The sequence below is a fragment of the Saimiri boliviensis genome, chromosome 9 (assembly GCF_048565385.1).
Source record: "Saimiri boliviensis isolate mSaiBol1 chromosome 9, mSaiBol1.pri, whole genome shotgun sequence".
Classification (NCBI taxonomy): Eukaryota; Metazoa; Chordata; class Mammalia; order Primates; family Cebidae; genus Saimiri; species Saimiri boliviensis.
The window spans coordinates 18,860,968-18,884,465 of record NC_133457.1 but is presented as its reverse complement, the minus strand read 5'-3'; the positions used below and the strand labels follow the sequence as shown (position 1 = coordinate 18,884,465).

The 23,498-nt window shown below is 37.7% G+C and overlaps 1 protein-coding gene across 10 annotated transcripts in view; it reads left to right on the top strand.

Annotated features, from left to right (window-relative positions):
* PLCH1 (phospholipase C eta 1) overlaps nucleotides 1-19,367 on the top strand; it is a 255,169-nt gene extending 235,802 nt beyond the window's left edge. For 5 of the 10 annotated variants that reach the window (XM_074405532.1, XM_074405533.1, XM_074405535.1 and 2 more), the window contains 10 exons: nucleotides 644-741; nucleotides 3,890-4,069; nucleotides 4,159-4,266; nucleotides 5,537-5,661; nucleotides 8,436-8,520; nucleotides 10,449-10,595; nucleotides 11,143-11,222; nucleotides 12,730-12,789; nucleotides 13,224-13,578; nucleotides 15,890-19,367. In XM_074405532.1, coding sequence (XP_074261633.1) covers nucleotides 644-741; nucleotides 3,890-4,069; nucleotides 4,159-4,266; nucleotides 5,537-5,661; nucleotides 8,436-8,520; nucleotides 10,449-10,595; nucleotides 11,143-11,222; nucleotides 12,730-12,789; nucleotides 13,224-13,578; nucleotides 15,890-17,973 — 3,322 coding nt within the window. In that variant the 3' untranslated portion in view covers nucleotides 17,974-19,367. Of the gene's footprint in view, nucleotides 1-643; nucleotides 742-3,889; nucleotides 4,070-4,158; nucleotides 4,267-5,536; nucleotides 5,662-8,435; nucleotides 8,521-10,448; nucleotides 10,596-11,142; nucleotides 11,223-12,729; nucleotides 12,790-13,223; nucleotides 13,579-15,567; nucleotides 15,596-15,889 lie in introns of all 10 variants that reach the window. The other 5 variants (XM_074405540.1, XM_074405541.1, XM_074405534.1 and 2 more) reach the window with 5 other exon arrangements.
* The last annotated feature ends 4,131 nt before the right edge of the window (nucleotides 19,368-23,498 follow it).

Below are 23,498 nucleotides of genomic sequence, written 5' to 3'. Positions count from 1 at the left end.
CCTGTAGTCCCAGCTACTCGGGAGGCTGAGACAGGAGAATGCTTAAACATGGGAGGCAGAGTTTGCAGCGAACCAAGATCGTGCCACTGCACTCCAGCTTAGGTGACAGAACAAGATTCCATCTCAAAAACAAAAATACAAAAAATAAGCCAGGTATGGTGGCACATGCCTGTAATTCTAGCTACTCAGGAACCTGAGGCAGGAAAATCACTTGAACCAGGGAGGTGTAGGTTGCAGTGAACTGAGATTGCCCCACTGTACTCCAGCCTGGGCAACAGAGCAAGACTCTGTCTCAAAAAAAGGAAAAAATCTCATGAATTGTTTATTTCTGAAATTTTTCACTTAATATTTTTAGGCCATGGTTAATATTTTTAGACAAGTGTGTGCCACCACGCCTGGCTATGTGGGCAAATGAAACTCTGGAAAGGGAAACTGAGGATAAGGGGGGGCTACTGTAGTAGGATTTTGTGGTGGAAAGAACACTGAACCAGGAATCATACTTGGTTCTAATCCTGGCTCCCTTAGGACCTGGGGCAGATATTTCCTATTAAATCGTTGTCTTAAATAAGGAAGGCGGGATAACCAAAAACCCAAACCTCTTTCAACTCCCAAGTGTCATGCATCCTACGTGTGTACTTCACAGACTGGGTCGCCGAAGGAAAACCATGAAGCTCTGCCGAGAACTCTCTGATTTGGTTGTGTACACAAACTCTGTGGCCGCCCAGGACATTGTGGATGATGGTAAGGACTGGGAGTTTTCTCCTTCTGCTCTGTTTAAATATTCTTGACCATTATTTTTCAGTTGTTAATGAATTTTTATTAATCTGATTATCAACACACATTTTTGGGACTATGTAGAAACCAATTTGAGTGTCAGGAAACTCACTGCTGCTATAGTGTTGAGTTCATATGGAGGGTTCTACTGATTTCTATGGTTGCCTGATTGACTAGAGGCCAGAGAAATTTCCCACAGGGCCCAGAAGGACTTGATTACTATAAAAAGAAATTCATCAGGGCAAGATCTTTCTGCAACACTTGAACTATGAAGAGCAGGCCTGGTTTGAGGACCAGGTCACAGATGGCCATTCCAAATGTGAAAGACCAAAAAAAGGAAGAAATTGATTGGCTAAAACCATACCTTGGAAAGCCCTATATTGTCTCAGTGGAAGTTTTGACTTGGGTGAAAATAGCGTAATCGAGATTGAAGTTTTAACAAAAAGAGCAGAAATCTCAGTAGCATCGTCTCCACTGTTTTTCACCTATCAGTTTCCACATGGAGCTGAGAAATTCCAGTCACATCTATTCATAACCTTGGCTCTCTTGCTAGTTACTGTTGTCTTCTTTATCTTCTGTTTCATTTAGTTACTGAATGCTTACAGAAATAAACTATTGTCATGTGGTTTTTCATCTAATTTTAATTTTAGTGGAACTGAAATGTAAATCAATCTCCAAATTTCTCAACAAGTTTTAGTGAAAGGAAAACAACATTGTGGTGAGTCTTATGTCCTCACAAACCTCCAGGATTCTTCCCTCTTATCTCCCCTACCCAACCCCATTCCACAAATGTATCTTTTGCTATTTGCAGAAAGATTTCTTCCTTTGGCCTTGATTCCTTCTTCAACTGGTAACAATTATACAAGATTTAAATGAATTTCACATGTAAGAGCATGAGAAACTGTAGGATTCTCAGCAAGTGAGCAACACACTCTTATAGTAATTGCCCTCAGCTCAAAAATAAACTCAGGGAATGATTGCATTAAGTTAAAGATGTATTTGGTTTAGAGAACAAAAATTTCCAATAAATGTCTTGGAAAACATAATCATATTAACTTAATGAAAATTAATCTTGAGTACCTTTTAGCTCTTGAACTTAAGCTGTTTTTATCTTTTTTATTTTTTTCCAGCCCCAAAATGAAAACTAGATAATGAATGCATGGTTTATCCTAATGTGATACAACTCAACTCTATTAATGTACTATTTGATATGTGCCTAATTAGCAAGATCATATTAATGATACTGTGATGTGCATATTTATGTGGAGAGACAGAAAAAACAGTAGTATTGATTATAGTCCTATTCCATCTGAATTAGGCTTGTCAAAAAGATGATATTTTCTCCTATAATGTTTAAAACATCTCTCATCAAAATCTGCAAATAAGTTCAATATTAGTATGTTGAGATATGTGAACTATGTTAAGAGGTTAAATCAATAAAAAATATGAACATGCATCTTTAAGGAAAGAGTCTAAACTAAAAGTATCATCACATTAAAAATGGTAATTTCTTTGCCACAACTTGTATTCCTGACTGTTCTAACTCTGGAGTATCATTTTCAGTTGGGAAACATCTAACATCTAAGGGTGTCCAACCCTGAGGACCGCAGGGGCCCTGGGAAACTGTGTGTGTTAATAAACATGCACAGTCTAGATATGACTCAGGCCCAGCTGGCTCAGCAAAGCCATATATAGTTCAACTCCTTGGTTTCATGGACCATATCTCACCATCTGGACTCAGACACACTCAGCTTATTAGGGTTGAATAAAAATGAGACTCTGGGTGAGTTTGGGTCTTTTTATCTGGGCTGGTCTTTTCCAGCATATTCAGAGGACATATTGGTGATCATTTTGGGGATAGGGTATGGGAGTGCTTGGTGAAAAAGTGGGAATAGTGGGGGTTTTGTAGATAGGGTAAAAAGGTGGGATTGAAGACAAGTGGAATATTAAATGTTTGGAGCTTCACACTGTTATGACCCCCAAATTTGCAGCTTCTGTGAGTCCAGATGGACTCCTCCCGATGATTGTCCTGGAAGAAACTTTCGTACAGCCTTCATGTACTTTTACCTCCCTTTACTTTTTTCCATGGTTTATATGCATGGCTAAGTGAATGACTGTCCTTGTTCTTAAAACTTTTATTCCTTTATAATGCTTTTGACCCCTTTTTATCTATTATTATTCCTTTCTCCCAAACAGGTTTTGACTTGTTCCATAAGTCTATTCAAATCAACTTTAAAACTCAACTTTTAATTTTTGTAATTGTTCCTTTTTCTTGGTTTTCTTGAATCCTGATTGTTACTATTAATACATGTTTTACATGCATGCCTTTTAGAAGAATGCCTTCAATGAATGTCTTCCTGTTATCAGGAATAAGCTATTTAGATAGTTGTATTTATCCATGGTTGTCTATATCTTTGACAAAGATATTCTTTTAAGTTATTTTTTTCTACCTGTTCTCTTCATGCTAGCCAGATAGACATAAATTAGTGGGATGATTAAATTCTTTTTTCTTTTTTTTTTTTTTTTTGAGACGGAGTTTTGCTCTTGTTACCCTGGAGTGCAATGGCGCAATCTCGGCTTACCAACCTCCGCCTCCCGGGTTCAGGCAATTCTCCTGCCTCAGCCTCCTGAGTAGCTGGGATTACAGGCACGCGCCACCATGCCCAGCTAATTTTTTGTGTTTTTTTTTTTTTTTTAGTAGAAACGGGGTTTCACCATGTTGACCAGGATGGTCTCGATCTCTTGACCTCGTGATCCACCCGCCTCGGCCTCCTAAAGTGCTGGGATTACAGGCGTGAGCCACCGCGCCCAGCCGGGATGATTAAATTCTTAGGGAGAACAGGGGACCGAGAAATAGACAGCTACTTGAGCAAGACACACAGCTCTGATTTGTCCTGAAAATGGCAAAAGAACCCTAAGAATGGAATTTTACGGGTTTTTGTTGTTGTTGTTGTTGTTGTTGTTGTTGAGGAGCTGCCTCTACTCTAGTTGAATCCACTGTAGTGCTCTGCTTTTTGCTATTGGTATAATCTGACATTATTATAAAGTCTTTCGTGAGTGGTGTTTTCTTTGCTGTAATTCTCACTTTTCTTTTTTCTCTATTAAAAACTGCCAGGAACCACAGGAAATGTGTTATCATTCAGTGAAACAAGAGCACATCAGGTGGTTCAGCAAAAATCAGAGCAGTTCATGATTTATAACCAAAAGCAACTCACAAGGATTTACCCCTCTGCCTACCGAATTGATTCCAGTAACTTCAACCCTCTCCCCTACTGGAACGCAGGCTGCCAGCTAGGTGTGTATTCCTTGGGAAGGAGTGGCTCTCTGTGTATCCTAACTATCCTGCCATCTTGCCTAATTCTCTGCAACTTTCAACTTGCACAGTGGCATTGAATTATCAATCTGAAGGACGAATGATGCAGCTAAACCGAGCCAAATTCAAGACAAATGGCAATTGTGGTTATGTCCTCAAACCCCAGCAAATGTGCAAAGGTGTGTATTAATTTCATATCATAAATGCAGGTGTGTGTTAGTTTCATATTCTAAATGCAGGCAACCTTTATTAAAAAAGCTGTTTAGAATGTGTGATACCCCAAAGTTTTTCAACATATTTTTTCAAAAAAGTAGGTTAAAGTGTTTCAATGTAAATTAGAATTCTTGTCACAACGACTTAATATTTGGTTAGCCATGATGTTTAGAATGTTATCTTGAGAAGTTTTGTGGGAAAGAGAGACATGGATAGCATTGGGTTATCATTTGAAATCCAGTGCCCCATATAAGCTGGACTGCTTTTTAAGTTCTGAGCCCTATTTTTTAGAAACTGTCTTAGGTAATGTGAGTTTGTGACTTGCTGGCAAGCTTCAATTCCACCTGAGACAATTTTATCAAGCTCTTTTATTCAGTGTAGTCCAATTACAAAACAGTGCTAACAAAAGAGAAAGGATAGGCTGGGCATGATGGCTGACCCCTGTAATTCTAGCACTTTAGGAGGTCGAGGTGGGAGGATCACCTGAGGTCAGGACCAGCCTGTCGGGAGTTTGGGACCAGCCTGTCCAACATGGTAAAACCGCTGGGCATAGTGGTGCATGCCTGTAGTCCTAGCTACTTGGGAAGTTGAAGCAGGAGAATCGCTGGAACCTGGGAGGCAGAGGTTATGGTGAGTCAAGATCACACCACTGCCCTCCAGCCTGGGTTATACAGTGAGACTCTATCTCAATAAAGAACATAGATAAGTAAGTGTTAGATGAAACAACACTTTCTTTTGGTTCTGCTCGTTAAAATGATTTTTTAAATTTCCAAATTGCATTTATAACAATTCAGATAAAAAAGCTGATGATAGGATTAGCCCCAAGATTTTATACTTTGCATGTTTTCTTGCTCTGCTGTTTACTTAATTTCAGGTCTTCTTTTTGTTTGTTATATTCACTCATACCTGAGATAGTTTAGGTTAGAAAATTATTTGAATCTGACATAATTGTTCTTCTTTTTATGCTGTTGGTGTTCAAACAAAATGCTTCTCTTCCTCCATTTCACAATTGATCATTGCATTGCAACACTTGCTTTAAGTTGGCCCAGTCCACTAGCCTTTGGAAACATAGATTCTAATGAAAACCACAGTTATGCTATACTGATTGTTATGTGAAAATTTCTTTGCTCTAAGAAAGTTGTAATTCAGCGATTTTTTTTTCTTTGTTTATAGCTTAAGCTGTGCGTGCATGTGTGTTTCTTTTTATGTTACCAACTTATACTTTACTTGTCCTAGGTACTTTCAACCCTTTCTCTGGTGATCCTCTTCCTGCCAACCCTAAAAAGCAGCTCATCTTAAAAGTTATCAGTGGACAGCAACTCCCCAAACCTCCAGACTCCATGTTTGGAGATCGAGGCGAGGTAAGTTGCCTATGACATGTCCTAAGTGGTTAATTATGTGATTATCTTAGTGCCTTCACATTTCATCCGAAATGTCTTCAGAGCCATATGTGTGTTCATAACTGAGCACTGACTTCAGCTTATCAGACATTAGTCGATTTATTGGTAAGTCACACAGTTCTTGCTGTACTGCAGTCCATTGTCTATTTTGAAGGCATGAGTGCACACAATTGAATTCACAATTTAAGGTTGACACTGGCATTGCTAAAATTGGAGTGCAAAGGACAATTTCATTATTAATATTATTTGGAGATAGAGTCTTGCTCTGTCACCAAACGGAGTGCAGTGGCACAATCTCAGCTCACTGCAACCTCAGACTTCCTGATTCGAGCTATTCTCCTGCCTCAGCCTCCCAAGTAGCTGGGATTACAGGCGCCTGCCACTGTGCCCAGCTAATTTTTGTACTTTTAGTAGAGACGGGGTTTCACCATGTTGGCCAGGATGATCTTGATCTCCTGACCTCATAATCTGCCCACCTCGGCCTCCCAAAGTGCTAGGATTACAGGTATGAGCCACTGCACCTGGTTGACAATTTCATTATTAATGGAACATTGCCTAAGAGTATATCTTAACCTCCATCCACACTCCTCTCCTCCTGCAATGCTCCTCCCTGCTGCACATCAGCCACCAACCTGCTCCTCAGCCATGTGCTGATTCTTGTTATTATCTGCTGTACCTGTGTGCAATGATTTTAGAAGGTATTATCTGTGGCCACAGTCTCTTTTCTCTCCAGAGCTTTTAGCCCATTGTTTCCATTATCCCTTCTTGGCCCCTGTTTTCTCCCTACGTAACAGCTTTTCCTGTGCTTGTGCCCTTCTTTCTGGAGCTGATCCATTACTCAGGCTCTTTGTCACTCCTGCCTGTTAAACTGTTGTTTTTGGACAGAGCTCTGCAATTTGGTACTATCATAAATACTTTATTTCAGAACTCTATTTCTTTTTTTAAAAAATTATTATTATACTTTAAGTTCTGGGGTACATGTGCAGAACGTGCAGGTTTGTTACATAGGTATGCACATGCCATGGTGGTTTGCTGCATCTGTCACCCCATCATCTACAATAGGTATTTCTCCTAATGCTGTCCCTCCCCTAGACCCCCAACCCCCAACAGGCCCCAGTGTGTGATGTTCTCCTCCCTGTGTTCATGTGTTCTCATTGTTCAACTCCCACTTATGAGTGAGAACATGTGGTGTTTAGTTTTCTGTTCTTGTGTTAGTTTGCTGAGAATGATGGTTTCCAGCTTCATCCATGTCCCTGCAAAAGACATGAACTCATCCTTTTTTAAGGCTGCATAGTATTCCATGGTGTATATGTACCACATTTTCTTTATCCCATCTATCATTGATGGGCATTTAGGTTGGTTCCAAGTCTTTGCTATTGTGAACAGTGCTACAGTAAACATACATGTGCATGTGTCTTTACAACAGAATGATTTATAATTCTTTGGGTATATACCCAGTAATGGGATTGCTGGGCCACATGATATTTCTAGTTCTAGATCCTTGGGGAATCACCACACAGTCTTCCACAGTGGTTGAACTACTTTACACTCCCATCAGCAGTGTAAAAGCGCAGAACTCTACTTTCTCTGCTTTAGACTTTCTTAGATCAGCTTTTTCTAGATTCTTTGGGTTTTTATTCCTTCATTATTTATTGCCCAGAACTGGCACCACAGAAAGAGTCAACAGATGATCAACAAGGCAAGATCCCTCCCCCTAGAGGAGAGGATGGGAATTAAAGTATACAAATCAAACATGGATAACTTGATTAATTATTATGCCACCCAGATCAAGACAGAGCATATTCAGAATCCCTAGAAGGTTCTGGTCCACCTTCCCAGTCAATACTACGCTTCCAGCTGCCTCTCATAGAAAACACCAACCCCTATCACACCAGACCAGTTTTGTCTATTCCTAAATTTTATATAAATGGACTCTTAGAGTAGGTACTCTTTTATGTCTGGCTTACTCAACATTGTATTATTTAGCAGAAGTTTATTCTTTTTTCATTGTTGAGAGTATTCATTAAATGCATATTTCTGACCGGGCACAGTGGCTCACATTTAAAATCCCAGCACTTTGGGAGGCTGAGGTGGGTGGATTGTTTGAGCTCAGGCATTTGAGACCAGCCTGGACAATATGGCAAAACCACATCTCTACAAAAAAAATACAAAAATTAGCCAGCTGTGGTAGCATGAGCCTATTGTCCCAGCTACTTGGGAGGCTGAGGTGGGAGGATGGCTTGAACTCGGGAGCCAAAGGCTGCTGTGAGCTAAGATCACACCACTGCACTCCAGCCTGGGTGACAGAGTGAGACCTTATCTCAAAAAACAAAATAACAAAAAACAAAAAACGCATATTATTCATCCTACTCATGATAGAAAGTTTGGTTGTTTCCAGTGTTTGGCTATTATAAATATAGCTGCTCTGAGCATTTGTGCATGGGCAAAACATCTCAGTTCTGTTGGGTATTTGCCCTGAACTAAAATTGTAGGTTCATTGGGTAGCTTGTTGGCATTAGTAAATACTAGCAAATAGTAATTTAATATGTCTTATACTCGTCTCATGTATCTGAATCCACCACACCTAGTACCATTTCTTTTTCTTACTAAGCACCTTATAAAATCAGTTCCTGTTGAAATGTAGACATTTTGGTTAATATTCTCAGATTAATGAACATATGTATAGAAATATATTATTTCTAATAGTACTATAGTACTTTCTCTTTATTTAATAGATCATTGACCCTTTTGTTGAAGTTGAAATTATTGGATTGCCAGTAGATTGTTGTAAAGATCAAACCCGTGTGGTGGATGACAATGGTAAGATGATAATCTGTGTTTACTTTTAATGAAGATGGTCTAGAAATAGAATTTATACTAAAAAAGTGTCTATGTAGAAGAGCAAGAAATCTCTAAAATCCATAACCGCCATTGAGTTTATGTTAAAAGCTTTTCAACACATGAAACTAAGTAACTGTGGGATTGATGCATGGTATATTTTGATGGTGTTGTAATCTAGGCCTTCCGGACTTTTGCTTTTGAAGCTAATTTTTTTTTCTAGTAAATGAAATTTTAAAGAACTGGATTAAAAATTCACTGAGGAAATGACTTTATTATATTTTTATATTGTATTTTTATGACATGAGTTTTCTCAGAACTCTCATTTGTGAAGCCTACGTGTCTTTGTAATTTCTTACTTTTTCTGGAGCATGTAAAACTCTAAAGGCAAGGACAATATAGTTTGCCGAGCTTACTTCTTGAATATTTACATACGATTGGAGGGGCAGCGTTCTTCTTATATTTTGGCCATAATATAAAGAAAGTTTTCTTTACCCAAGCCTCATGTCTTTTTCTTGTTAATCTTTTAAAGTTTCTTTGTTCATACATTTCACAAACATTATTGCATAACTGTTTTTCTCAATCTCTTATCATTGATAATATAAAATACATTTGAAGCATAATCGTTAATTTGATAAATTAGGGGTTTATAGGGAGTTCCTGACGGAACACTAGAATTCCCAAGTAGGGCAAACCTGTAACTTACGAAAAGCATTTACATAGAAAACAACCTTCTTGAATTACATTTAATGTTCAATAGACGATTCTATTTTAGTCTCAGAAATAATTGAGAGGTCATCACTTAGTCAACAAAGAGATCTTCTTTTATTCAAGAGGGGACTCTCAGTGATTTTTCAGCTCATAATTATTTCATTAGTTTGAAGCTTTTTATAAGGTTAAGTGGTTAATACCCTCTAAATGCATATATTTTTAAAAATTTATTTTTATTTTTTAGAAAGAAAAAACTTACAGAGTACTTGACTTTTTAACAACTTTTATAGTTATTTTATTGGAGAGAATTTTACCAAGTAAAGGTATTTTTGCGTTTTTGTATTTGAAATGAATTATATACGTTTTTGACTTATTTTTCAGTAGCTGTGAAAATATGCCATCATTCATGCAGTAAGGTCTTGCTTCATGAAGAGATACTGGGAATCAGTAGTGCACAGTCTAATTTGACCCTGTCACTAACTATAAGGCCTTGTGAACATTACTGTCTATGAACTTCAGTTTTCTCAACTACAAAATATCTTATAAATACTGATATTTTCTACTTTAAAATATGAGTGTTACTTGTATAATTTTTGAAAGTAATAGGTTTTTTGAAAGTCAGTTATATATTTAAAAAAAAACAGAAACAAAAACGAAAACCCTGCTCTACTCCAAACACTCTAAAAATCCTTTAAAACTCTTAGGGAATTGCTATAAGAAATACGATGATATATGTGCAATAGTAGTTGAAATCTGCAAAAGCACTTTATAAAATGGTTGTTGATGGTTATTACAGTAGCAGAATTTTTGGTGCATGAGAAGCATAATTCTGTTGGGAGAGGATATCATTCTTTATTGTTTTTGCTAAAACATTATTCTTAGGTCACTGCTATTGATAATTTTTGAACTTATTGAAGCATTCTGAATACTAAAGAGCTTCTCTATAACACAGTTAGGCACCAAAGATTAATAGAATTGATGTGATAATTTACAGGCAATTTTCTTACCAATTATTTTCTAGCAAGGGGGTAAATTTCAAGGCTTTATTCCAGCAAGGCATCCTGGAGTGGCTTAGTTGTCTTTATGAGTTTAATAACCATTGCAAGCAATTTTCACCGTCTGCTTTGGATATGTTGCAGCCAACTCATTTTCAGCCAAGTTGTTTGCTTTTCTGATTTTTCTTTCCCTATTTCTCTGAGGATTTAACCCTGTGTGGGAAGAAACACTGACATTTACAGTACACATGCCAGAAATCGCTTTGGTTAGGTTCCTTGTGTGGGATCATGATCCCATTGGACGAGATTTTGTTGGACAAAGAACCGTGACCTTCAGCAGCTTAGTGCCTGGTAGGTATGAGCTGGCCTTTTCTCTCTAGACTGGCCACTCCTTTTTCTCTGGAAGATGTAATACATGATATGTTACTTACATAATAGTATATGTGATATATAAAATTATGTCATATGATACATGTGACTTTTAACAAGCTTTGTAAAAATGTTCAATGGTCACACCTGTAATCCCAGTACTTTGGGAAGCCGGGGCGGGTGGATCAGTTAAGGCCAGGAGTTCAAGACCAGCATGGGTAACATAGCGAAACCCTGTCTCTACTAAAAATACAAAAATTAGCCAAGCATGGTGGTGGGCACCTGTAATCCCAGCTACTCAGGAGGCTGAGGCAGGAGAATCGCTTGAACCCAGGAGGTGGAGGTTGCTGTGAGCTGAGTTCATGCCACTGCATTCCAGCCTGGGTAACAGAGCAAAACTCTGTCTCAAAAACAAAAACAAAAACAAAAGCAAAACCATAGTCAAGTAAGATACTTAATTTTATTGCACCCATAGGAAAGCCAAATGCAAGTTCAGTTAAGAAGAAATGACTCTCTTTTCTTTTATCAGGTTACCGACATGTCTATTTGGAAGGACTGACAGAAGCATCTATATTTGTACACATAACCATCAATGAAATCTATGGAAAGGTGAGAAAGACCATAGGGTTTAAAGTCACATACACTAATATGGTCCTCAACAATGCTACTGATTAGTTGCATATGATAATAGGAATGTAAATTTTGACAAACTGTTCTTGAACCAAAGACTGTAAGGAAGCCCAGCAAGCTCAGTCTGCTATTCCAGTCATGTCCTGATCCACCTGTACTCTTTTCACTGTTTAAAGGTGTTTACTCATTCCTTCTATACTGGGGCCCTCTCTGGGCTTAATAGAATTGAGAAAACTATTATTCTCTCAGTCAACAATTTGTTTGGTTAAAACAATGAAAATATAACTAAATACTGAATTTTATTTTAATCCTTAAAAAGACTCTGCTGGCCTCAGTGGGAAATGTAGTATCTCAGATGATTGACGAATTAACCTGTACTAACTGGGCTGTGATCCCAGCTGCTTCTAGGCAGGCTACATTTATATGGTACTGTTGTTTTTAACTGAAAATCTAAAAATTGTGAATGAATTTTAAAGCTACCTATGGGGCTGAAAAGAAGGAGACCACAAAAAAATACATTCTGGTTCTTTCCTGATGCTGTTGTCTTGGTTATAGAACTCATTTGACGTTTACAGATCAATAGGTTGTCCTCTGGTCTTGTCAAGTAATTGGGGACTTGGCTACTGGTATTAATTTTCAGGACCACATGGGATTTGGAGGGACTGTTAAAGCATTGAATGGGGCATGGAAATTTCTAGTGCTCTTTACCAGAAAATCTGTCTAGCTGGAATCTTTCTCATCTGTGAATGTGGGATAAAAATAGTACCAACCTCAAAAATAAATATAGACCTTATATTTGGAAAGCTGCCTGGTACACAGTAAATGTTCAGAAATATTGGCTAATATTAATGTTGTTATGACTGCAATCCAATTAATAAGGAATGGACCATTTCAGGCTAAATTGGGGAATATAATGTTTATTTTCATATCAGTCAGCAAGAGCATGGAGGTGTGGGTGTGAGGATCTTAATTTCTAAGACTGGTGAAGTTTTATACCATAACTTTCTGTGTTTAGTTCTGAACTTCTGTTTGTGCTGCATTTTGGAATCTTGCCTCGCGCCCTAGTTGCCACAAATGTAAATAATTTAAAAATGATTCTTGAATACTAGGAATCCCAGGTTAATTACAGATTATCTTTAGCATTTATCATGTTGAGGGGAACAATTAAATTCTGAATTTGTTTAAAACTTGAGCCAGAAATAATTAAAATCTGAATGTGTTCTATGTCACTTCTATCTTCTCTCCTAAGTAAATGTCCATTCATGAGTCATATTATGTATTCCTTTCAAGATGGGTTCGGGTTGGGATCCACACATCACAGTGTGGTGGTATTGGTTGAACAATGAATAAGCATAAGACTGAAAATCCCCAAAAGTAGGAGAAAGGGTTTATAGACATGTATGCATTTTTTCTTTTGTGTTTACCTGTGCCACCTTCTTCAGTGAGCCCCAATTGTGTTTTGTTGTGTTTGTTTTTTCCTTTGCAGTGGAGCCCTTTAATACTCAACCCCAGTTATACTATATTGCACTTTCTAGGAGCTACAAAGGTAGTTTCTCAGCATGGTGCTTTATTCTGGCCGGCATATTTCTTTTTAAGTGGTTATGGCAGCATGCTTTTTCATATCACTCCATTTTCCTGTTTACCACTTTGAAACATGCATCTGTTGCTTTAAGGCGCCTGAAGTTTGTAGCAGTCTGTTAGTTGTGGAGACTTTTTCCTACCACTTTGTCATCTCTGGGTAGGAAACTTCTGGGAAAGCTTGATGTAAGAATAGAAGGCTGAAGTCCTTGCAAAGTAAGGTTAATAAGATGTGCATGAAGTTGTGCAAACATGCTGTGAGCTGCTGCTTTCTTGGTTTGAATATATTTCAATGGCTGTACAATTTTGGTTTATATTCATTTTTCATGGAGCTGTCATTTTAAAAGCAAGTTGACACGATGGCATTTTCTTAACTTGTGGTTGGTCCTTTTGTGTCTTCAGAACAGACAACTCCAGGGTCTGAAGGGACTGTTCAATAAGAATCCTAGGCATAGTTCTTCAGAAAACAATTCCCATTATGTACGGAAACGATCGATTGGAGATAGAATTCTGCGACGCACGGCCAGCGCCCCGGCCAAAGGCAGGAAAAAGAGTAAAATGGGCTTCCAAGAAATGGTGGAGATAAAGGATTCTGTGTCCGAGGCCACAAGAGATCAAGATGGTGTGCTGAGGAGGACCACACGTAGTTTGCAAGCACGCCCTGTCTCTATGCCCATTGACAGAAACCTTCTGGGAGCTTTGTCGCTGCCCTTATCAGAAACAGCAAAAGACATTGAAGGAAAAGAAAACTCTCTGGGTAAGATGCTTTAAGTTTCTCTAAGACTAAACCCTTCTAGGCTGCATTTCAGTCCCTGATTACCATTATGAAGTGGTTGACGTTCTGTACTCAAAGTAAAATATACTGAAAAATCAATAATTTTAAATGTGATCTTCTAGACCAGAAGATTTCAAACTTTGGGGGCTGGTAGATCCGTTTTCTCCTCACCAAGAGCTTTATAGTGTCAACGTCTGAAATTGACAGTGAGGGATAGGGGAGCCATTAGATGTGATGGCGCAGAGAGGAAAGTGAAACCTGCAAAATAGAATTTAAAATATTGGTTTTCCAAATGAGTGCCATATTTACTGATTGTTCTGAGGGTAAATATGGTTGTATTACTTTTCTTACCATATAATCTTTCCATGATTGGAAATGTTTATGGAGAAAAAAAGCCAGCTGTTGAAAACAAGCCACCTTTTTAAAAAACAAGCAAATCTTTTTTTTTTTTTTTCAAAAGGTGGCTCAGACAGTGTTTTTCTATGGCCTCTCTTCCCTGATCCTTAGATGCTGGCAGGGATGGAGGCATGCGTGCAGCTTCAGTGTGGTTGTGGGCTCCACAAACATAGGGACCAGGTGCTGCCTGTCTTTTTCCTTAATTTGAGTGTATTATTGACTCATATCGTGAGCTCAATAAAGAGTGAAGACTGCCTTGAAGTGTGGCAGAGAGCTTTTGACTGATGTCGGTGACTCCCATCCCATCCTACCTGGGGGTAAATTTAAGTGCCAAAACTATGTCCATTTGATGCCTATACACCAAATACATTTTAATTAAATCAGAATCACCTTGGACAAGTAAAATGTGGTATTGATTGCCTTTAGCAAAATGGTTCATCTTTCTTTTGTCAAATGTTCTAATTTCAGTGATTTCTTTTCTCATGAACACCATTTTACTTGTATTGATTTTTGTTATAAGATATTCTTGAATGGTTCATTTGAAGGAGAAAAAGATCATTTAAAAACTTGAAATTTTGCTAAGAGGAGTGTCACAGAAGAGATAAAATTTATGCCTTAAAATGTATTTAAAAACCCCATCTTTGGGAAAAATAAAGCTATATTCAATAGAAGTTGGTTCTATCCTGTTAATGCCACAGTTAGGATGTTAATACCGTTAAGGTGAGTTAGAAAGCAATTTTGAGGTGATGTTTCTTTTCTACTTTAAAAAAAGTTATATAAATTAGTCATGTATGTTATAAATATAATATACATGACTTTTGGTAAATATAAAACAGTACATAGTTATATTACAGAAAAAAACATTAAGCACAGAAAAAGCAGAATACAAAATTCTATACATTATTCTGTTCTTCTGCAAAAGCTTATAGTGACTGTCTCAGTGATAACATCATATGGTATTTAATTTTTCCTTTATAATTTTTTGAGGTTTTCAAAATTTTTATGATGAATATTTTTAGTTTGGAAACTAATAAGTTAAACAAATTCTTTTTTCTTATACAGCATGACTCTGAAAGTATTATTAAAATAATCTGATCAAGAATTGAATACCTTATACTCTCCTAGCAGTATGCTAACCATGATGGGATATCCCAAATTATGTGAATTGTGTTTCATCATTTACCTTTACTGTGCCTGACAACTCACTGCCACTTTTAGGGAAAGATGCAATATGAAATTTGTGTATTAAAAAGAAGTATATGATTAACCAAAAATTAGATATTAGCAATGACATGGAATTGACGGCCAATTTTTTTCTTTACATTTTAACTCAACAGACATTGATATTTTAATGCATTTGTCACACCTTCCAATTATTTTAGCAACTAACTGATTAAATGAAATATGCTGCCAAAATGTTTTAAAAATGATGTTATTTATGTTTTTCTTCTTCTTCTTCTTTTTTTAACTAATACATGTATAACTGAAAGCTTATAGTATCTTGCTTGCAGGTACCACAATGCTTTGTTTAACAGAGCTGTCTTGTTCTGTTTTTATTGCCATGCTTCTGTGTAGTACAAATCTGAATAGGAAACAACTTAAGGTAATCCTCACTGTAAAAGTATGGTAACTCATTGACATTTTTTTGGCAATGAATATTACATCCTTTACAGATGTAATAGATATTCAAAGGGAAGCTTCAGTGAAATTCCTATAACTATATTTTACCATTTGTTCATCACACAGACACTTTGTTGCAAACCTATGCAATCCATAATTATATTCTGTCACAGTGTAACAGATTTACATTCTCCATTTGTCTGTCTGAAGACAACATGACTGTTTGCTGGTCCTACATAAACTGATACATGTCATCTAAAATGTTTGTTTCCTTCAGCAGAGGATAAAGATGGCAGAAGGAAAGGGAAAGCAAGTATTAAAGATCCACATTTTCTAAATTTCAACAAAAAGTTATCTTCCTCCTCCAGTGCTCTTCTCCACAAAGATACCAGCCAAGAGGATGCCATTGTATCTACTGCCCACATGTCAGTCACAGGAGAACAATTGGGCATGTCAAGGCCTAAGGGCGGGAGAACTGCATCAAATGCCACAGGTGATTGCCAGGAAAATCCCTGTCCCAACAAGTCTCTCTCCCCTCGGCAGCATTTGGCTTCTGATCCTGTAGTTAACCCCACACAAGATCCACATGGTGTGAAAATCAAGGAAAAGGGGAATGCCAAGAGCTTTGTGGAAGGGAAAACCATCTTGTCAGGAAACATCCTTTCTCATAGCAACCTAGAAATTAAGAACATGGAAGGTAGTGGAGGTAAGGGCCGAGCTGCAACATCCTTTTCTTTGTCAGACGTCTCTGTGCTCTGCTCTGACATACCTGACCTACATTCAACTGCAATTCTGCAGGAGAGTGAAATTTCCCATCTTATTGACAATGTCACTTTAACAAATGAGAATGAGCCGGGCAGTTCCATCTCAGCCCTGATTGGCCAGTTTGATGAGACCAATGATCCAGCTATCACAGTTGTGTCTCATCTTCAGAATACCAGTGTGATGTCAGACCATTGTCCCCTGCCTAACCTGGGCCTAAAAATGCCCATCAAGCATGGTTTTTACAAGGGAAAATCCAAGTCTTCCTTCCTGTGCTCATCTCCGGAGCTGATAGCATTCACGAGTCCTGAAACCACCAAACATGCAACATATACAGTTTATGAAACTACCTACACTCCCATCTCTAAAACCAAACCAGATGATGACCTTTCTAGTAAGGCCAAGACAGGGACCGTAAAAAGCAGCCTGCCTGGGTCCCCTAATACTTATCATGGCTGGTTACCAAAAAGTCCTACCAAGGGAGAAGACCAGGAAACACTGAAGAGCTGCAGCCCAGCCTCTTACCCTGATTTGACCCTGGAGGCTGTAATAGCTGATCCCACTCTCTGTTTCAATTCGGGGGAGAGCAGCCTTGTGGAAATTGATGGAGAATCAGAAAATCTTTCTCTGACAACTTGTGAATATAAAAGAGAGGGCACAAGTCAGCTTGCTTCTCCTTTAAAACTCAAGTGTAGTCAGGATGTGGTAGAACACTTGCAGAGAGGTTTGAGAAACGGCTACTGTAAAGAGACCCTCCACCCTTCTGACTCTGAAATATCCATCAATATTCAAGATGTCAAAACTGAAAGTATTTCCTGTCTAGCCTATCAGGGTGCTGACTTTGTGCATAACCATCTCTCAAATTCAGACGCAAAAATGTTCCAGACCTGTATGCCCCAGCAGTCTAGTGCTCAAGATATGCATGCCCCTGTACCCAAGCAATTGACACATCTTCCTTTGCCTGCTCTGAAACTGCCCAGTCCTTGCAAATCCAAAAGTCTAGGGGACTTAACATCAGAGGACATTGCCTGCAATTTTGAGAGCAAGTACCAGTGTATTAGTAAGAGTTTTGTTACAACTGGCATTAGAGACAAGAAGGGCATGACTGTTAAGACAAAGTCGTTAGAGCCTATAGATGCCCTGACGGAGCAGCTTCGGAAGCTTGTGTCCTTTGACCAGGAAGACAACTGCCAAGTGCTATATTCAAAGCAGGATGCCAATCAGCTCCCCCGGGCACTGGTCAGAAAGTTGTCATCCAGAAGTCAGAGCAGAGTGCGCAATATTGCTAGTCGTGCCAAGGAGAAACAGGAAGCCAACAAGCAGAAAGTTCCAAACCCCAGCAATGGGGGAGGAGTGATTCTTAGAAACAAACCCTCAGCACCCACCCCTGCGGTGAATCGCCACTCCACCGGCTCCTACATCGCAGGCTACCTGAGGAACACGAAAGGGGGTGGCCTTGAAAGCCGGGGCATCCCAGAGGGGGCATGCACGGCTCTTCGCTATGGCTACGTTGACCAGTTTTGTTCAGATAATTCTGTTTTACAGATTGAGCCAACCAATGATGATAAACCAGAAATTTATTTTCTTTTGAGACTGTGAATTATGTAAAACTGCATTCTTAAGGTTTACAAGGTATTCCGTAGAATGTCAGAATTTTCAGTTTTCAGTAAATAAGTTCCTTGGTTTGGGAATGATTTTCAGATGTATTTTTAAACTTGTATTTGGGTTTCCCTCTGACTTCATGTGTTCTCCCTGTTAATGTGTTTGTATATAGATTTGGTGACACTTCCCATGTACCTATTATGATCTTTCTCCCCTGAGGTGTTGTAAACTGTATCAGTATGAAATCTGTGCATGCCCTAGATGTGAAACTCCTCAGCAGCTCGGGTTGTAATGTGTGTATGTTTCACCAAGATGTCCTTTACTGTATCCTCAGATTGCAGTCACAAATGTAGTCATTTTTACTGTTGAGTTGATTAAGAGACTTTGCAAACAACAAAGGGATGAATTCCTTACTTTAATTTGTTATCATTTTTCCTATGTTTCCCTCTTTGTTGAGAAGTCCAGATGCGTTTTCTTTTTTGACATGGAGTCTCAACTCTGTCGCCCAGCCTGGAGTGCAGTGGTGCAATCTTGGCTCACTGCAACCTCCACCTCCTGGGTTCAAGCACTTCTCCTGCCTCAGCCTCCTGAGCAGCTGGGATCACAGGCACCCGCCACCACACCCAGCTAATTTTTTGTATTTTTTTTTAGTAGAGACAAGATTTCACCATGTTGGGCAGGCCAGTCTTAAATTCCTGACCTTGTGACTCACCTGCCTTGGCCTCCCAAAGTCCTGGGATTACAGGCGTGAGCCACCACACCTGGCCTCCAGATGCATTTTTATAACTCAGTTTTTAAAAACTTAAAAATAGTTTCCTGGCCTTTTAGGATGTTCTCATCCCACCCATAATGAGAGTTTAAAGGGGATTGATAGCTGCTCCCCACGACCTCCCCACTTTTTGGAATAGGCTACAAGAGTATGAGGAAGAAGGCCGTCTTTTGTATATAAGGACAAAATTGTTTGTTTTACGTACATTTTGTTACATATTTTTGCTAATGGCTTTGTATGTAACAAGAAGCCAGTTGCCAAACTACTTGTACTTTTGAATTTTCTGATTGAATTATAGACTGCAAACAATGGCTTTCAGAATGAGGGACTTCCATCAGACTCTAATGATAATAGTAGCACAAATTGAAAACTTCCCCAAAGCTTTCAAAAAATATTTTCTCATAATAAAATTCAAGTGAATAGATAATTAGAAGAATCCTTTTTCTTTTAGGGAACGAAGCAACTCTATTTTAGTACTGACATGCATTATTTTCACTGTGAATTCATTTTTATTGCATGTTCAGATGTCCCTCTTTGTTTTGTTTTGTTTTGTTTTTGTAACATTAACTGCGATGATGTTCTTGGAATTCATGAAAATATAATTAAAACACATTTTTAAACACTGGTGAACTTTTTTTACAATTGAAATTCATATGATGACTATTGAGTAAAAGCACTCAGAGCACTGGGACATACTTTCTATGTGTTTGCGGCAAAATAGAAAGCTATCATGGAGGACAGTTTTAAGCAGGAATTTATGTCTCTGAGTGTTTTCCTTATGCTTTAAAGAGGATATTTGTGAGGTGACTTGAAAGAAAATCAAATGTGATGAGTTTCTTTGCATTTGGCATTGCTATTGCAAGTTTAAAAATAAGCCTTCCGAACTGGTTGTGGTGGTGGGCGGTGGGAAGGGAGTGGTGGTAGTGGTGATGGTGGTGGTGGTGGGTGGGGGAGCCATGTGAGGAAGGCAAGTTGAGATGCTGTGTTTGGTAAGTGAAATCGTCTGAAGCTTTGTGATGTGGGGGAAAAGTGCAGAGGAGAACCCTTGGTCCCTGGTTCCCTTGGTCCCCAACTCTGAGCTTTTCCCCAAGGTTGGGGGTCCTTTATTTTCTGGACAGGCACCAGGAATCTGGTTGGGAGCCAATGTACAATGGTGAAAGGATGGATGACCCACTTCTATGCCCTTTGTGAGCCCAAGACATTTTTGTTTTCCTGGGGGCTCTGAACCCCCTAAATTCTATCCTTAGACCTTGGCTTGTTTTTAAGGTATCCTTGTTTTAGAAGGGATTGACATGATGTATACTTATTAAAATTCACTTGCCAAAGAATAGAATTTAGCTGCTTTTTAGGATTTGATGGTATCTTTGCTCTAAAAAAAATCCAGGAGTTTACATTTTTTTTGTTAAGGTAAACACTGACATTTTATAGACTAGAATTAGGAGATTCCGAAAATTGTGGGAAGTAAAATACAAGCAATTTCAGAAAATAGGTAGGGAATATTTCTAACACAAATAAAAGACTAATGTTTAAGGTGATAGATATCCCAGGTACACCAATTTGTTCTTTACAAATTATATGAATGTATTAAATTATCATATGTACCTCCTCCCAAAAGAAGAAAATAGGTTGGATGCACAGTACTTCTGGCTCTCCCAGGAAATACTCATTTTCCTTTGCTCCTTAAAGTTCTTAAATGGAAATATTTGATAAGCAAATTTGATAGTGGACTGGGATTAAATCAAGTTCATTTCGAAGATGAAAAAAACTGAGGCTCAGCAGTGCTGTTTCCATTAAGCATAATCCATTAGCACATTCATTTAGCTGATACTTTCTCTTTTAAAAAATCAGAAGCACATATTACTTCTTGGTGAATATTGAATTTAAATCCTCTTAAAAATTTTTTTTTTTGGTTTTCATTTGTGTGGGTATACAGTAGGTGCCTATATGTATGGAGTACATAAGATGTTTTGATATAGGTATGCAATTTGAAATAAGCACATCATGGAGAATGGGGTATCCATCCCCTCAAGCATTTGTCCTTTGACTTACCCTTTGACTTATGAACAAGCTAATTATACTCTTTATTTTAAAATATACAATTAAATTATTATTGATTATAGACATTCTATTATGTTATCATATAGTAGGTCTTATTCATTCTTTGTATTTTTTTTATACTTATTAGCCATCTCCACCTCCACACCCCCAGCTTCTTGCTACATTTCCCAGCCTATGGTAACCATTGTTCTACTCTATGTCCATGAATTCAATTGTTTTGATTTTTAGATCTTACAAATAAGTGAGAACATGCAATGCTTATTTTTTTTGTACCTGGCTTATTTCATTTAACATAATGATCTCCAGTTCCATCCATGTTGCTGCAAATGGTGATCTCATTCTTTTTTATGGCTGAATGGTACTCCATTGTGTATATGTACCACATTTTCTTTATCCATTCGTCCATTGATAGACAGGTTGCTTCTAAATCTTAGCTAATGTAAGCAGTGCTGCAGCAAATATATCTCTTCAATATATTGATTTCCTTTCTTTGGAGTATATACCTAGAAGTGGTATTGCTGGATCATATGATAGCTCAATGTTTAGCTTTTTGAGGCACTTCCAAACTGTTCTCCATAGTGATTTTACTAATTTACATTCCCACCAACAGTGTACAATAGTTCCCTTTTCTCCACATCCTCACCAGCATTTGTTATTGCCTGTCTTTTGGATATAAGCCATTTTAACTGGGGTGAGGTGATATCTTATCGTAGTTTCTATTTGCATTTCTTTGATGATTGATGATGTTGAGCATCTTTTCATATGCCCATTCGCCATTTGTATGTCTTCTTTTGAGAAATATGTATTGAAATATTTTGCCCATTTTTTGATCAGATTATTAGATTTTTTTCTATAGTGTTGTTTGAACTCATATATTCTGGTTATTAATCCTTGTCAGAGGGGTTGTTTGCAAATATTTTCTCTCATTTCGTGGGTTGTCTCTTCACTTTGTTGATTGTTTCCTCATAACGTTCCATATCTTAGAGGAAAGGCTTTCAGTTTTTCCCCATTCAGTATGATACTAGCTGAGAGTCTATTATATATGACTTTTATTATATTGAGGTGTGTTCCTTCTAGCCTCAGTCTTTTGAGGGTTTTTATGATAAAGAAATATTAAATTTTATCAAATGCTTTTTCCAGCATCAATTTAAATGATCATATGGTTTTTATTCTTTATTCTGTTGATCTGATGTTTCACGTGGACTAATTTGCATATGTTGAACCATCCATGGTTGATAAATTACACTTGGTTATAATGAATGCTCTTTCTAATGTATTGCTAAATTTGGTTTACTAGTATTTTGTTGAGGATTTTTGCATCAGTATTCATCACGGATATTGGCCTGTCATTTTCTTTTTTTGATGCATATTTTTCTGGTTTTGGTGTCAAGGTAATACTGGCCTCATAGAGTTTGGAAGTGTTCCCTCTTCCTCTATTTTCTGGAATAGTTTGAGTAGGATTGGTATAAGTTATTCTTTAAATGTTTGGTAGAATTCAGCAGTGAAACCATCAGGTTACAGGCTTTTCTCTACTATGACACTTTTTATTACAGCTTTGATCTCATTACTTGTTAATGATTTGTTCAGGTTTTGGATTTCTTCCTGGTTCAATCTTGGCAGGTTGTACATATCCAGGAATTTGTGAATTTCTTCTAGATTTTCCAATTTATTGGCATATAGGTGCTCATGGTAGCCACAAATGATCCTTTGAATTTCTGCAATGCCAGATTTAATGTCTCTTTTTTCATTTCTCTATTTATTTGGATCTTATTTATTAGTCTGGATAAAGGTTTGTCAATTTTGTTTAACATTAGAAGACCTTAGCTTTTTGTTTTATTGATCCTTTGTAAATTTTTTCATTTTCATTTTTTTATGCTCTGATCTTTATTATTTTTTTCTACTAATTTTGGGTTTGGTTTGCTTTGCTTTTCTAGTTCTTTAAGATGCATTGTTAGATTGTTCATTTGAAGTTTTTCTTCTTTTTAAAGGTAGGCACTTTTAGCTATAAATTTTCCTCTGAGTACTGTTTTTGCTGTATCCCATAGGTTTTGGTATTATGTTTCCATTATCATTTGTTTCAATACATTTTCAAATTTTCTTCTTAATTTCTTTTTGAACCAGTTGTTATTCAGAAACATATTGTTTAATTTCCATATATTTGTATAGTTTCCAAAATTTCTCTTGTTATCAATGTTTAGTTTTATTCCATTGTGGTCAGAGAAGATGCTTGATATTATTTCAATTTTTAAAAATGTTTTAAGACTTGTTTTGTTACCTAACATATGGTCTGTCCTTGAGAATGATCCATGTGCTAAGAAAAAGAATGTGTCTCTCCTAAAAATACAAAAAAAAAAAAAAAAAATTAGCTGGGCATGGTGGCACGTGCCTGTAATCCCAGCTTCTCAGGAGGCTGAGGCAGGAGAATTGCCTGAACCCAGGAGACGGAGGTTGCGGTGAGCCGAGATCGCGCCATTGCACTCCAGCCTGGATAACAAGAGCGAAACTCCGTCTCAAAAAAAAAAAAAAAAAAAAAAAACTGGTGCCATAGTATTGGCATCTGTGCACATCAGACAGCAAGCTCATTTGCTCAGTAACATGAAGACCATATGAATTAATATGAAAAGTTCTTAATTAGTAGCAGGTGGCACATAACAAATGCTCAAATTTTTGCTGCTATACTATGTTATTATTATAG